Below are 16411 nucleotides of genomic sequence, written 5' to 3'. Positions count from 1 at the left end.
CTTTTGGTGCATGTGTAGTGGGTTTACTGGAGGCATACACTTGACTTTGGAGGCAACACGTTTATTCTCACACCCCAACAGAGTAACTACATAAACGTACACAGGTTAACTAGACCACAACGGGGTAATTAGACTACAACGGGGTAACTACATAACCGGGTCAGTCAGTAACACACTGCCTGACCCACGATCCCGAGCGTAAAGACCGAAGACTGAGGACCGTGGATCGAAGAGATGTAGCACCAACAAGTTCCATTCCAACAGACAGCCTCGATCAGCTCTCGGAACCTCCCTTTTATGCCCCTGAGCGTGGCCTGGCTCCGCCCTCGGCCACGCCCCCTTCTAGATCCTACTTGAAGGTTCTGGGGTTTACATCACGTGTCAGTCTCGCCACCTTTTGTCCCCCCTGATTATCCTGTCCTGGTCACATGCTCTCTCGGGTTCACCTAGACTGTCAAGTCGTCAACCACCCTCTTCCTGACTGTCACCAGAACCATGCCCCCTGGGGACCCCTTCCATGCCATACATACTCTGGTGCCAGAGAGAGGCTCTAACACGCACAGTTGCACTCTTCTCTCAGTAGCTGGCGCTAAACGCCGTAGCGACTCAATATACGTCACTACATATGTATGTGTTTGTGCGTTGCACTTTTGTGTATGGTGAGTGAGCGCGATGCATGTGTGTGAACGGTGTGTGTATGCACAATGTATATGTGTACATGCATGATGTCTTGGTGTGCGGTGCATGTATATATTGTGTATTTGCACCGATGCACGTGTGTGCGTGTGTGATGCACGTGTGTGTGAAATGTGTGTCTGTGTGCATGCGTACGTGCATTGTGTGTGCGTCCTTCCGTCGTCCTGTAGGAGCTGCTCGCCGAGTTTGATGTGCACTTGCAAAAGCGCGAGCACGAATTCCGTCTCCATGCCGACCAGATGAGCAACACGGTGCTGGCACACGAGCTCAAGGTAACCACGGCAATGCCATTGGTTCCGGTGGCTAATGGTGATCATTAAAGTGATGCAGGCAGGCACACGTAATGCACGACACAGCGGACAAAACATAGCTCTGTTGTAAGTACCATGATCATTGTTCCGATTAAATTCACAAAGTGGCACCTCCATCCATTTAAATGACTCCTCTCCTCATCCGTATTGTGTTCAGTCACTGTATTGTAGGACACATTGAATTTCCTCGCACTCTTAGACCATTGAACTCCCTCCCATCATATCTTCATCTATTTGAAAAAATGTTTTATTTGCCATGTTATCTTTACAAGTAGATTTTGTCTTTTCCCTTGGTTTGTATCCAGATTGTTCTATCAGCATCATGTCATGAAACAAAGAGCAATTTTATACTTATTGATGCATTTCTGGGCCAAGCTATACCTTACTAAATCTTCGTAAAGTAATACTCGGCACATTTGTCAAACAAATTTTGTTCTCAGAACTGCTTTATGTAAGACAAAAAAATCATTAGCGTCGCTGTGGAGAATAAAAGTATTAGAATTCATAAATAAGCAGACGATATGCCTCCACATATCTGTCGCGCCAGATAAAATATAGAAGTATATATTTTTGCACATCCCATCAGCCACACGGCCTTCTGGGAGCGCATAATGTCAGCAGCATTGGTTCAGCAATGTTTCGAGGCCTTCCGACCGGAGCTGAGCGCCATGCTGTTGTGGGACTGTAGGTTCGGCTGCTGGGCAAGGAGCTGGAGGCAGCTCAGGCGGCGAACGAGCGCTATGGGGCCGCGCTGGCGGCCGCCGAGACAGCGCAGGTGGAGCTGGAGAAGCGTCTGCGCGAGGCCGAGTGGGCCCTACGGGACGAGGTGGCCGTGCGTGACGCCAGGTGACGACCGCTGCACTATCGCTGCCGTCGCTGCCATTGGCGACGCCGCCATTGCTTAGCCCTGTTGAGAAGATTATTTACGACGTTGGGGCGGCTTAATCAGAAACCTGGCAGTGTTTTACCCAAGGTCGCTCTTGTGAAAGAGATGTTATTCCTCACTGGGCTGTCATCTGGTTTAAAAATATTTCAGATATATATACCGTATTCTCTGAATTATAAACCACGTGCTCTCCCTCATTTTAAATCAATAATTGCCAGTGCATCTTATAATCTGGTGTGTGTGTGACCACATTTGAATAACTTTTTTGACCCTGGGTGCATATTACTTTTTGAAGTGTCTTATAATATGGAGAACATGGTATAGATGTATACCTTTATATATCTTTAAAGTAGAGAGGCTTTTTGAATTGTAAGATCTGTGTTTATTAAGTTCCTCGTTACTTCTGAATATAAAGGTGCTGAACAAGCTGGGGGATAGTAACAATGCTGCAAGAATGGGAAAAACTGATGAATGATGAGAACAGGGTCAGGTTTTTGTATGAATCTTTGATCCCTTGCTCCGTTCCATTTGCTGCTCACGCAGTGGTGGTCTCAGCCCTAAGTTCTGATGTTCCTTTGCATTGTTGGCTTTTGTTCACACAAATCGTGGAGAATATAAGTAGCAAAATAAATAAGCATATAATACACCTCCTTCCCAACTCTTTCCTTCCACATAAACAATAATATCATATGTCACATATCCCATCAGCCATACAGCCTTATGCAAGCGCACAATTTCAACAGCATTGGTTCAACACAAGCAAACTCTGGGTGGTTGCGTTGTATGCTTCAGTGGTGGTCCGCTGTGTTTAGTTTGTTGTCCTTCCCCTGCACCTCCGATTAGCATGATTGGCTATGTACGTGTGAAAGAAGTTCAACATACATACGTAATGGGTAATGCCGACGATCCATTGTCTCTGCCGCAGGATCAAGGAGCTGGAGGAACGGGCGGAGGATGCACGGTTGGCACACGCCAAGGAGCTGGAGCTGCTGAACCGCAAGTGCGAGAATGGCCACAATTTATAACAGAACTGCTTTTGAGATTCCTTCAATGGACTCTTTTTTTGTCCATACACTCGCGGTGCTGAGCTTCCCCACATGCCCTTATTTAGAGAAATGGCTTTCCAAATGTTTATTTTTTATTCTCAAGAGCTAATATTTAGCCAAAATAAATGAAAACCAAATTTGATGTGCTGAGTTTTAATGTGCAGCCATTGGTGACCAAGCTGAGAGACCATCTACTCGCAACACTTGAGAACCCTGGATTTGAGTGATGTCGTTATAGTGCCATCATGGAGTGGCTGACCTTAACTGAGCCAATGGTTGAAATGCCACAGTTTTGAATGTTTCCATCATTCGATGAATCGTCACGTTTGGGGGGGACACGAATCGATTTTTTTTCGACTGTGGAGAACATAGCTCCTCCAGTGGCTGCATGGAACACGTGAACCCATAAGCCTTATCCAGAATGCACATTTCTCCTGGGCGGCTGCAGGTGCACCGAGCTGGACCGTCAGACGCGGGAGAGCGCCGCCGCACTGGAGCGAGTGAGGGCGGCCGGCGCGGAGCGCGAGCGAGCGCTGGAGGCACAGCTGCGGGAGCTGCGCGGGGAGCTCCAGGATGGGGAGGTGGAGCGCAAGCGGCTGGAGTGGAGCCATGCTGATGCCCTACACCTCAAGGACCATGACATGGAGAAGTGAGACGCACGGATCAACGTCGTTATCCGTCTCTCACTCGGAGGAACTGTCAACTAAACTAGTTGTAACGCTTCATGTAAATTGAGAAATGTATCAAGTGGAAAAGTTCTTCCAGGCTGGAAATGTGTAAGAGTAAATCGTCAACAAAACATGGCCACAAATTTGGATCTTGAGTTGGTGGTCTAAAACAAGGCTCTGTGAATTATACACACAGTATGGTGTTGTCATGTGATATGCAAGGCATGATGGGAGGACCGATCTAATGGTGACAATTGTGACTGTTGCAGCCTATAAATCACCTTTTGCATTGTAGCATGAGTAGCTGGCCATGTGTGAACTTCAGCACTCTGGAGATAAAGGCAGCTGGGCGATAAAACTGAACATGCGGGAGCGCGTTTGCTGCTTGTTTACAGAGTTTTGCGGTTCGAGGCCAGGGGTCACCCAGGTTAATATCGAGGGAATATTAACCATAGAATATTCACGTCTGATTCACAGTTGACAATACAGGATCCTATGACGTTATTCGAAAAAGAGTAGGCCATCCGTCCTGCCATCACGGTCGAAGTCTTCCAAATGTTATGAATTACTGCCAACTACTACATCATGAAAAATCACACAGCAGCATCACCCCCCCCCCCTACTGATTGGCCAGTGTTGTGTACACATTGTGCCGCACAGTCACAGCTGCCACTGGTGGTTCCCGAAGTAAGGCTGCAGCAGGGAAATTGAATGGTTTAGATGAGATGTGACGTTTGGGGAATTGAGTTTCTGCGACATATGAACAAGCGCCCTATAAATGCAAATCCTTATGTGGGGGATGTTTGTGTCAGGCTGCGGGAGGAGCTGCAGCTGGCGCGGACTGCCTGGGACACGCACGTGACGCAGCAGGCGCGACAGACAGTGCGCAGGGACGTGGAGACGGAGGCCGACCGGCAGGCGCTTGCCAAGATGCGCGCTGAGCTCACCGCATGTCAGGACGCCTCCGCCAGGCTCGTACCAGATCTCTGGTGTTTGCGGCTGATGGCGGCACCATCAGCTGCCAGCTTTCGTAGAGTCCCTGGGGTGGGGTAGGGAGCATATGGTGAGCAGACTAAATTCGGCTCGCTGCTCCATTTTCAATTCGAATTGATGCTTCTGTTCGTGAAGAATTGGTAGTAATAATATGTTTGAAGTAGCATCTTTATTCGTGCAAATTGCATCTCACAATTCCTGGGGAACCACAGACAATTGCAGAGGAACAAAGTTGGAAGGCAGCAGCCAGCCCATGAGCCGATGCCAACCATTTGCCAAACTCTGCAGAATCGCTATAGAATATGTTATCAGCCATTTAATTAGTGTTAAAATGTTGAAGGAAACTGGAGCACCTGGAGGAAACCACGCTTGTGAAGGGGTACCACTTTATCCCATGTAGATGGCATAGATGATATTAATCCGCATTTTGCTGTACAGGCTTCTGGAAAGCCAGGGTGTGGAATTTGATGCCCACGGGAATGGAGTTTTCGCAACATTCGTGCGATCCGCCACCACTGTCCGGCTAAAGGCACAGCACTGAAATTGCTAAGCTCACGCCACTGTTGGTGGAAGAGCCTTCACTCGGGTGTGTTTGGCCTTTTCTTCCAGTCCAGCCAGACGTTTTGGAAGAGATCGGAGTACCCACACTTTACTTCACCACATACCACCTTCTGATAGACTATCTTGTGATGAACCCATTCATACCGCTTGGTGGATGGTGATGTGGGGTGGGGGGAATTTAATAAAGTTGCCCCATCGTTGCAATTGCCGCTCCGGGAGATTGAATCGCATCGGCGACCTTGGGATTGCAAGTCCAGAGGTCGCCACCATGGCAACACCCATTGCTCTTGATATTTGCATTGAATTGTGCATGCAAGTTATTTACAAATGGTGCCAATTTAACAATCAAATTGTATACAACATTTAATTTTATTTTCAGTGCAAATGAGACGGCAAAAGGGAGATGAAGACGATTATATTCTTGAATCGAATCGCGACCCCATTACATACCTAATGCTCATCACATTGAGGCTAATCCAGTGATAGAGACAGAACAAAAAGTCCACAGACACAAGACAATGCAAACTTGAATCTTACCCTGACCCGGATTTGTGATGATAGAATCATTGTATGAGCGAATCATAATGCACCTCGATATAATGTTACATGTAGGCTGATGGATTGAACAAGACAGAACATACAAAGCAGACAAAAAGAAGTTGCTGCAATTCGTGACCCGGAATTGTTGACTGTTCAGATAATAGGGACAAGGGTGAATGGTAACATGCGTGAGTGTCATATTTACTTTTCCAAAACAACATCAATATAGGGCATTGTCTGAGTTTAAATGTTCTGTCATAAATAAATACATACACATGGCCGGTATTCTCCCTAAATCCTTTCTAACCCGTCCTAGGAACAAGCACAGCTTTCATGGATTTGAAATACCCGAGCTCACATTGACTTCCAATTGCTTAATATATTTATGTTGATATAGTGCCGGTTCTTAGCATGCACCATGCCTCTTCAATTAAATACTAATAAACCATAGATAGGTATGTTTATTATTTGCGCAGTTCTCATAGCGTAAAGGCTATCATGGGTGTGCTTTTATTCTTTGCAAGCATTACAGAACATTTGCATCTTGAGTCTACTGCGGACAGTGACTGGCAATGAGTTCCAAGTAGTTGGGCCAGATTCTGCAAAAGTGTGTGAGTGGGTGAGTGGGTTCGTTGGTCAGTGAGTGGGTGGTTGAATATATGGGCCAGACACCGCAAAACAGGGGCAATATCTTGACGTCTACTTGCACTGATCTTGCTATAGCGTGGTGTAGTATGGTCTTATAACCCCCACGAGGCATAGGTGAGGCCGCTTATATTTGGGTTGCGTTTTCTGTAAGGTGAATGTGCAGGCGCGTGCTGCTTGTGGCATCTCTGCGCCGTCTCACCGGTGGTTCATTTGGCTCGCAGGTACAAGCAAGAGCTGGCGCTGGCCGTGCAGCGGCAGGAAGAGCTGGAGAGGGAGCGCGAGCAGCTTGCGCTGGACTCGCAGCGCAGGGCGGAGGAGCGGGAGAGCGCCCTCCACCGGCAGGGAGACAAAGTGCTGCAACCCATCATGCAGGCGCGAGACCAGGTGCTCAAGTCTGTGTGTCCTGCGGTGTCTCTGTGTCTGTCCCTCTGTGTCTTGCTTTGGGGAGCAGTGGCGCAATGGTTAGCATGCTGCGCTATGAACCAAGCAACCCGAGTTCGATTCCAGTTCTCGGTCAACACCAGTGACGATTATTTGAACCGGTCCTGGGCCCTTTCCGAGGTTGACTCGGCCTTCGATGAGTGCCTTGTGCAATGTGTAAACATCGCCATTTGGGAGACAAAGGCAGCCGGGAGTGGTGCTGGCCACCCACCCCATCGTGTGCCGTGTTGGCCTTCATAGGTGTTCGCTAACTACACTTGCCCCGACAATCTGTTAAGGCTATATGGGTAACCTTTGTCTTTGTGTCTTCCTGTGACTGTGGCTGTGACTCTTGTGTCCTGACGTGTCTGTTTGCCTCTGTCTGTGCATCTCCCGCTGGTGCCACAATGTCCCACTCTTCCTGTGTGTTCCTCTTATCTCCCCGTATGTTCCTGTCGTATCACTTACATCCCTCTGCGTTGTCGTGTGTCTCTGCTCGTGCTGCCCCCAGGCCGTGCTGCGGCTGAAGGAGCGCGAGCGCGAGCTGAGCGAGGCGGTGTCTGCCGGGGCACGGCTGAGACGCGAACGTGACAGGGCCATGGCGACTCTTCTCAAGCACGGCATCGCTTTGCAGGATAACGAACCGCAGGTAACGTGTCTCCGGATAACGAGCCACACAGGTTATCGCGATTCTCACCTGCACGGTTCTATGTGTGTATCGTGAGCATAAGAATCGATTTTAACCAATTAATATATTAAATCTTTAGCATGCCCTAAGCTGGTTTGGCTGCTGCTTCCCATTTTTAGGCTGCTGCTGGTCTGTTGGTTTCTGCTGTTGTTGTTCTTATTGCTTCTGGTGCTCTTCTGTTGGCTGCAGCTATTGCCTGCTGCTGTTATGTTTTCTGCTGCTGCTGCTGCTATATTGCCTGCTACTGTTCTGGTACCTCCTGCTGCTATATTGCCTGCTGCTGTTCTGATAGCTGTTGCTGGTGCTGTTTTGTTAGCCGCTACTATTATATGGCTGCTGCTGCCACTACTGCTGCTGCTGTTTTATTTGCTGTTGCTGTTCCTGTGGCCGGTAGTGTTCTATGGCTGCTGCTGCTTTGTTAATTGCTGCTGCTGTTCTGGTGGCTGGTGCTACTGCTAGGATGAGGAGTCCGATCTGGTGGGCACGGATGACTCATCGCTGCGTGCCCAGAACGCTGCCCTGCGCGCCGTAATCGGGGAGATGCGGCGGGAGATGGAGGCGCTCACGGGCGCTGGCGGGAAGCCCACCAGGGAGGCCGGTGTGTCGCCAGCGATAAAGGGAGCTGAGCTGCAGCTGGAGGCCACCGTGAGGAGGCAGGCGGGGCAGGTAGCACGGCTAGCCGCTACCGTGGCCCAGCTGACGCGGCAGGTGTGTGTGTGTACTTTTCGTGTGTGCGTGCATTCGTGTGTGAGTGCATTCGTGTATCTGTTCGTGTTTCTGTCTCTCTGTGTCAGCCTACACCCGAGCCTCGCCATAGGCAGCATGGTGACGTCGCCACCACTTGTGCATTCGTGTGTGCGTCCATGTGTGTGCATGCGTGTTCAAGTAAGTGAGGGTGTAATTGCTCAAACATTTGCACTTATAATCGAATAAACAACGCTTATTGAAATAAACAGTCCTATGAAACTCGATGAAACAGGAGTTTAGACGTGAGCAGTATGAACGTTCCGAAGAAGGAAAGTTTCACGGTTTCACTGGAGCAATGTATTCCCATCCCGTGGTTGTCCCCTCCATCCCTGGTTGGTGTGTAACCACCCTCCACCACTACCGCTCCGACCCATGTGACACGATTCACTCGGAGTAGGAGGATCTGCGCAGGCTGCGTCTCATCGCTGATCCCGGTGGCGCCGCTGTTGCCGAAACCTCCCATCCTCGTGTCGCCGAGCTGCAGGCACTGCTCACTACCTCACAGCCCACGACTCCCTACTACTGTGACCTCACCACTTGCCACTAGCGTCTCGCCACAACTGCCATCTCGCCACTCGCTGCCGCCACTACCTCGCTGCTCACCACTCGCTACCACGCCGCCTCTCCGCTTGCTGCCATTGCCTCCTCAACACATTGCAAGCACGGCCTCACCATTGCAAGCACAGCCTCACCATTCACTGCTTCCATCGCATCCCTCACCACCACCTCACCAATTACCGCAAACTACCATTGGCTTGCATCTCACTTTACATCACCACCACTTAACCACTAGCTGCCACTATAACCTCACTTATTACCTTGCCACTCACCACCTGCAACTTACTGCTCACCACCACATCACCTCACTTTTAACCACCACCACCACCGTGTGTGGTAACATGCATGTGGTGTGTACCGTGTGCAGGTCAGGTTGAGGCAAGCGGCGCGGCACGTGGCACGACTCTCCCGTGAGCGCCAGCAGCTGCTTGAGCTGGGGAACCGGCTGAGGGCTCAGCTGGCCAGCGCCGGCCTGCACGGTGAGGGCCGGGTGAGGTTTTAGGCAGGGGTTATTTAAGTGTGGGAGGATACATGACGGGACAGAGCATTCCAGCATCCACCCTCCCATCGCCAATCACTCCCGCGGCTCCGATTAGCACGGTTGGCTACGTACGGTGCGAAAGAAGTTCAACGTACATACAGGCATACCCCGTTTAGTTGGGCGAACTACGAAATTTGGCATTCCCATTCATGCAGGTCGCAAGTCTAATTCTAGCTTCCTGCTGTAGTCTGTGGTTAGGCACGCCATTGTAAACCCCGGGACTTTGCGAAGAAACACATTTACATACATCTGTGAAACAAAACTACACGAAGGAGGCTCACTCACAATCCACTAGACACTACCAGAGCAGTCGAGTGGCCAACAATCTTTGGAATGTATCTAACTAGTTGTCAGTCTACAGCAGGAGTGGGGGACCTATTGCCCACAACCACTCGAGGCCTACCAAACTTTGAAACGGCCCACAAACGGTATTTATCCGTCATTTAAACCCCGTTTTTTTTTGTTCAATAGAGTCCGAGGATGAACCTCGGTCGGAGGGTGAGGATACAGATCCCGGACAGCGCCGTTTGTCTGCACGGGGACACGGGGCCAAGACGCGGCTGTCCCAGCTGGAGGCGCTACAGTACCAGCTGACGTCACAGGTGGCGTTACAGCATACAAATAATATTGTGATTTGTTTACCCGAAACAGTCAATACTGTGTTTTTCGGAGGGTTCTGCTACATTGGATCCTTGGCCAATTCCTTTTTTAAGGAGTCTTTTGCTTCATGCGGGAAGAAACGAGTACCCGGAGAACACCCACCATGCGTACAAGTGGAAGAAACATGATGGGTTCACAAACCTACACGCCGACTTGCTGTACTGCCATCTCTTGACCATCTCGCAAACCCAAAGAATGTTGGAGCATCTCAAATGTCTGACCCACCTACCCTTGCTTACCAAAGCACTGGATTACAAACATGAGAAACCACACCTGACTTGCTTAGTGGGTGTTATTGTGCAGCAGAGGTCATGACTCCATAGTCAATAGGGTCTATAGGCTGGCCGCTGATGAGTAATAGATTCGAATATATATGCTCACACATACACAGGCTTATATAAAACAAATGTAAATATCCGTAGAGCATTTAACAGACTGTTGGGGCAAGTGCTATATTCGCGAGCACCTATCAAGGCCAGCACGGAACGGCACCACGCCCGTCCGCCCTTTTTCTTCTCAGTGATGACTTACACACCGCTCCAGGTACTTATTTTAACGCCGAGTCGACATAGGGGAGGCCCGGCACCAGTTACGAGATTCTCCATTGATGTTGGTCGTGAGCGGGATTCAAACTCTGGTTGCTGGGTTTATAACGCAGTGCACCGACCACTATAACTGCCCCTCCCTATATATTCCCACGTGCACTTTGACACACAAGCAGGCACATACACTTATATGCACACAAAATAAAAAAAACCCAAATTCACACCCGCACATGTACTCGGCTGCCAACACACATACACTTAATTGCACATCGATACATGGTGCGTATTCACCTGCAGGAGCTGCAGTTTGCCCAGCATTCCCGCCGCGTGCCTCCGCTCCCGGCGCCGGCCGACTCCGGCGAGACCGACAGGAGCAGCCTGACGGCGCCAACGCCGGCCCAGCGTGAGGTCAGTAGTGATAGGGACAGTAGAAATCTGCTGTTAGTTGGCACGCGGGGTGTCACTATTTATGACATGTTATTAAATTTCTTGTTTATCCCGCAAGGCCTCGCTGAGTCTCAAGAATATTTTTCAGGAGGGTTTTGCCAAATGTTTGCAATTGGGGGCAATGTTGCTGTGTGTAATCCCAAGTGAGTAATTTTTCAGGTACGTTTTCAGCATTGGGTTATTTGGTCAAAACCAGTGACATTGTTTCTTTTGCTATGGGAGGAAATCTAGAGAACCCGGAGGAAACCCAAAATGTTTAGTGTTTTTAAACGAATGTTGAGGTCGCTGTTGACGATAATGGTTGATGATGATGATGACGACGACGGTGCCGGTCGTGCTCCTGTACAGGCACTGCTCTCGTCGGATGGAGGGGGCAGCTCGCTCCACGAGCTCTGGAAAATGCTGGAACAAGACGACCCTGGCAGCTCTCCCAGCTACGGTCGGTGCAGTCACGTACCCACACACGCGTGCACGTACGCATATACACAACATGGACATATCCCCCGTATAGCCCACACGAGCTCTTAGGGCAAGTGCTGTTAGTGATCCCCTCGCAAAGTCGGTATAGCGCATTAAGTGGTGGTGTGGCCATTGCCGTGCCCAGACACCTTTGCCTCCCAAGTGCTGATGTTCACACACTGCGTAAGCTACTCATTTTAATGTCCAGTCGACCTGGGCGGGGGGGGGCCCAAACCGATTCTGTCACTGCAGTACTTGTGTTGAGGACTAGTCGACGACGACTAGGAGACGGCGTGAAGGTTAAGGGCTTTCGCCAAAGGTTTATTAAAGATATTACAAATAACACGAGGGTTTCCAACTCCCAGGGGTTAGGGGTCCTACACTGAGTCCTGGTCCCTGCCCGGCTAGCTCCGCTCTGTCTCCCTCGAGTCGGATTGGGGAATTTGCCAACACCCCCATGCCCAGCGCGCATGACGTCACGTTCCGTGACGTCTTCGCACTGGACGGCACACATGACATCACGTTTCCATTTTACTCCTCTACATTTGGATTAAATCCGGATGTTGGCGCTGATGGTTGGTGGATCACACAGGTATCTTGGAAAACACTCAACGCTCTGTGCGATGAGGTGGCCAGGCGATGGCAGTATCGTATAGCAAGAGGGCCTGTGACTCTTTCTGTATAGCGGGCTATTGTTGAACCTCGCACGCATGGTGGGTTTTATACAGGCACACTAGTTAGCTCCCATATGCCAAAAAGCCCATAAAATTACATTGGCCAAATATCCCACTTACAGGATGCGCCTTGAAACGAATCTTGAGACTCGGTAAAGTTTTCCTCGAATTTAGTTCCAGTGCTATTATTATATTTTGAGTGTTAATTCGTGTCCACAAGGGGGTGCTGTGTTACTGTGCGTGCTGTCAAGCATTTATCTTTTAAACAAGGTAAAGCCTCAATGAGTCTAAGGACTCGTTTTCAGGAGAGTCCTGTCAGTAGACAGTCATGTTGCTACATGTAATCCGAATTGAGTAATTTGCAGGTATTTTTTTGCATTGGGATGTTTAGCCAATACCAGTTAGACTACACGTGTGTTTTTAGCAATGGGAGGAAACGGACACAAGCAGATTAAATGCATGCAGAAGAAGAGGATAACATACAAACTCCACTTAGAAAGATGCCCGAGTCCGGCAAAGAACCCAGGGACTTCTCACTGTGTAATCATTGTGCCACACTGTGCTTTAAGAAATCAACATTGCAGTCATTAAATGTGAGCTCACTGAGGGTAGGAATTAAAGTTGAGTGGTTAACCGCAGGAGTTTCAAACCAATACTTCAACAGAGTCGGCAGGCATTGAGTAATGATCCAGCCAATCTACGATGCAATGCATTGTCATGATTTTGGGGTCACGATTCTATTCAGCAGTGGATTATCTTTCAGAATCAGAATCTTTATTCTGGAGAAATCCGATGCGCTACGAAGCTCTTTTTCACAGATGTCTAGTAGGGTCGGGTCAGAAAGTTACTTGCGGTGCATATGGAATTTGTATTGGTTGGGTAATGTAGTTTACTCGGCACCACAGTGGGAAGTGCTTTCTCCAAAGATAAAATGGTGAATCTCCCCGCAATCTCTCCCCATGCCATGTTGGTCATGGGATTTGTTTGACCATACTTCACGCTGATCACTGGGGAGTTAGCGAAGAAGTGGGCCAGGATTTGTTCAGATGTATAACTCACCACTCGGTTTAGTCATAGTTTGGAACCAAAGTCGTGTCTCTTGGTATATCGCACAGTGCGTGAATTACTGTGCCACTACTCCACCTGAGAATATAGTCTGGTGCAATAAAACCACGATCTATACAGGTACAAAAACAAACGATAAATTAATTCAAGACAATTAAATTGAGAAGTAAGAATGGATTTTATTGATTGTCATATCTTGCATCTCTCATGGGTGGCAGTGAGAAATGCTAGAGGGAGGGAGTTCCAGACAGTGGTGACAGCGAGGAAAATGAGAGACATGCTCACAACCTGTAGCCGTTAGCAAACTATAAATGCAAAGTTCCGCACCTCCGATTTAGTACGGTTGGCTACGTACGGTGCGAAAAAAGTTAAACATACATACCAAGTTTTATTCTCAACCTTGGCTAAAATTAATGCTGAGTGACACCTGAACTGATTCTGTACTCACTTCATCAATGATCCAGAACTAAGGATGAGTTGGGATGGGGGGAGGAGTATAAAGAAATCGTGAGCATATCTCTCGAAGGGTAACAGCCATAGCTGCCAGCTTAAGGTTTTTAGACACAAGCCACCACTGTCCTAAGGCAAAACATGTTCTTGGAGAAGCTGGTTGGAAGTGGTAGACGTGTAGCAATTGACTCCTCCCTTCACCCTCGACGAATTGTCGCGATTCGGATCGTCACGATTCATTCAAGAACGGATACTTTTCATCTCGTTTCTGCTGCCTCGCTTGTGTTTTCTTTCTCGTGCGCTCCATCTTGTGTTGTTGTTTGTTCTGTCCCATTCATTCCATTAGCCTAGCGGTGTTAACTTTAAGCGTGACTGACTGATTTGTACGCGACGCATGATTCGAATTTGCTACCGTGAGTGTAAGAGTCTGTTAGAATCGAATCATTATGTATCTAGGAAGTGGGAGGTCTCAGGAATGTTGCTCTACTCGGCCTCAAAGCGTCACGCCACCAGCCTCCACAGTCCCACACCCGCCCCCCTGACGGAGATGCTCCTCCTCGTCCTGTTACTTCTCAGCTGCAGCAGCAGCTGCTTCTAAAGCAGCAGCAATAGGAAGTTCTACAGAATGACCTTTTGCAATATCGGCAAAAACATACGCAGCAGGAGGGACAGAAGACTCACCTGCCATTGACCTTCAAATTCACTGCTCCCTGAACTTACTACAGCTTCCACCCATCGACCCCCCCCCCCCCCTTATTGTTATCTGAAATCACCTGGACTCTGGACCATGGCAGCCTGACATTTTGGCTGGATATTAGTGATGAGTCGCCTGGCACGACACAGTGGAGTTGAATTCAGCAGAAACCAAACCAATGATGAAAAGGGGCACACACAATATGGGAGTGGAGCACACGAGCCAACCAAAGGCCAGAATTAGTCCTAAGCCCCTAACCCTATCCAATTCGCTTACGAGTACAAGTTCTAACTCTTAGCTCTCTTACTAGCCACAAGTACAAGTTCTAACATGAACAAACTCGTCATCCACTTGTATAATCCCGATCCAAAATCAACAAGCCAATCGGCCACTCATACTCGCCCTCCCATTGACCCTAACCAGCTAACCAATTAGCTGTGAGTAGCAGCTAACCATGCTGACCATTAACCCTAACCTCACCTGTGCCGCTTCACCAGGGCCGATTTCACTTTTGTGTTCGCATTGCAGTTTTGGTGCTCACTGCTCTGTGGCTTCCTCCTCCCTGTCCTTGCCTCTCATGCCATGCAGTTTGGTTGGTAAAGGTGCAGCCCTCCATTTATAAATAAATATATTGTGTTCTTAGTTCTTTCGGTAAAGTCACGTTGAAGGGAAACAGTAAAATAATAAAATATATATAAAACAATAAAAATTCTCACGACGTTTCGACCATAACACGAACGGTCGTCATCAGGTGTGTCGGTTTTCATGCAAACGTCATCAGGTGTGTCGGTTTTCATGCAAACCGACACACCTGATGACGACCGTTTGTGTTGTGGTCGAAACGTCGTGAGAATTTTTATTGTTTTATATATATTTTATTATTTTATTGTTTCCCTTCAACGTGACTTTACCGAAAGAACTAAGAATATGAATTACTGCAGTCACGAAAGCTTTAAATCAAAAAATATATTGTGCTTCTGATTAATTGCTCACGCCACTGCTGGCAAGAGGTCCTCCAAAAGAGGGAGCTCTAGAGAGCCTCTCTAGAGGCTATATGGCCTACTCTTCCACGCTGGGCAGATGTTTTGGAAGAGCTGGGGGTGCCAATACCGTACGCCACTACGCGCCACTTGCTGACCGACTGCGGCGTACCCATTTATACTGCTGAGGTGAACAGGGGTCGTGGGGGGGGGCGTATTTATGACGTGACCATCGTTTCGGCTCGCACTGAGAGATCGAACCTGTGACCTCTATTGCAAGTTCACAGTGTGCTAAGCATTACACCATGGTGGCCTCGGTTCAATTGGGGTGTAATGATTCATCACTCAAATTTGTTTTAATGATGGTACATGAATTTAAGAGTGTAAGCATTGATGCCCTGATTCAAATATAGTACTCCTATTTTTACGTGCTTCTTGTAAATTCTGCAGACACTAAGGAATTGAAATGCACTTCAAAGCCACAAGTAATGTATTCGTGAATCCGATAATCCTGATCCCTATTCGTGACAATTCATTGAATCGTGGAGGGTATGAACTGTAGGCATTTTATATATATTTATATCAAGGTAATTTATTAAAACAAACGAGATATAAAAAACGCAACAGATGGTACAGACAAAACAGACATAATCTTTATTTAGACTGGAGGAATCTGGTGAGCTATGAAGCTCTTTTGCACAGATGTCCAGACATGAAAGATGACAGTACTAATAAGACCGTCCAAAAGAGTACTAACCAAATAGGGAAAAAATATTGATTCTTCAATGGAATCGTTACCCAAAATCTGGACACTGGATTAGCAGTGGAGATAGATGTGCATTGGTAAGATTATTACTTTACAACAAGAGAATAGCTACTGCTTTACATAAAACAGCATATGAATCATAAGGGACAGATACTCGGACGTATGATTTCCATCACATGTCACTATTGCAAGAACTGATTTTTTAACTCGATGAATCATGATGTGCCGAATGACAAGAGCTACCCATGTTCCTGATCTCAACTCAGCCTATTCTTCCTCGCAGCCCACCGACCAACCCCCCCCCTTCATCCTCTCAACCCCTACTAACCCTCACCCCCTCTCAGCATATCGCCGTCCTCATCCCTCCT

At 48.3% G+C, this 16411-nt stretch overlaps 1 protein-coding gene across 2 annotated transcripts in view; it reads left to right on the top strand.

The window, feature by feature from the left end:
• Positions 1-16411, top strand: part of CCDC57 (coiled-coil domain containing 57) — a 34675-nt gene that overhangs the window by 6894 nt on the left and 11370 nt on the right. For both annotated transcript variants that reach the window (XM_032966912.2, XM_076072386.1), the window contains 13 exons: positions 867-968; positions 1696-1853; positions 2819-2893; positions 3388-3588; positions 4420-4578; positions 6571-6733; positions 7281-7418; positions 7917-8165; positions 8602-8688; positions 9130-9241; positions 9775-9905; positions 10806-10916; positions 11304-11394. In XM_032966912.2, the coding sequence (XP_032822803.2) occupies positions 867-968; positions 1696-1853; positions 2819-2893; positions 3388-3588; positions 4420-4578; positions 6571-6733; positions 7281-7418; positions 7917-8165; positions 8602-8688; positions 9130-9241; positions 9775-9905; positions 10806-10916; positions 11304-11394 (1777 nt within the window). The remainder of the gene's footprint in view (positions 1-866; positions 969-1695; positions 1854-2818; positions 2894-3387; positions 3589-4419; positions 4579-6570; positions 6734-7280; positions 7419-7916; positions 8166-8601; positions 8689-9129; positions 9242-9774; positions 9906-10805; positions 10917-11303; positions 11395-16411) is intronic.

The sequence above is a fragment of the Petromyzon marinus genome, chromosome 37 (assembly GCF_048934315.1).
Source record: "Petromyzon marinus isolate PM22_M1 ecotype Great Lakes invasive population chromosome 37, UKy_Petmar_22M1.pri1.0, whole genome shotgun sequence".
NCBI classification, from domain to species: domain Eukaryota; kingdom Metazoa; phylum Chordata; class Hyperoartia; order Petromyzontiformes; family Petromyzontidae; genus Petromyzon; species Petromyzon marinus.
The sequence above is the reverse complement of the archived record's forward strand: the minus strand, read 5'-3'. Positions and strand labels throughout refer to the sequence as shown.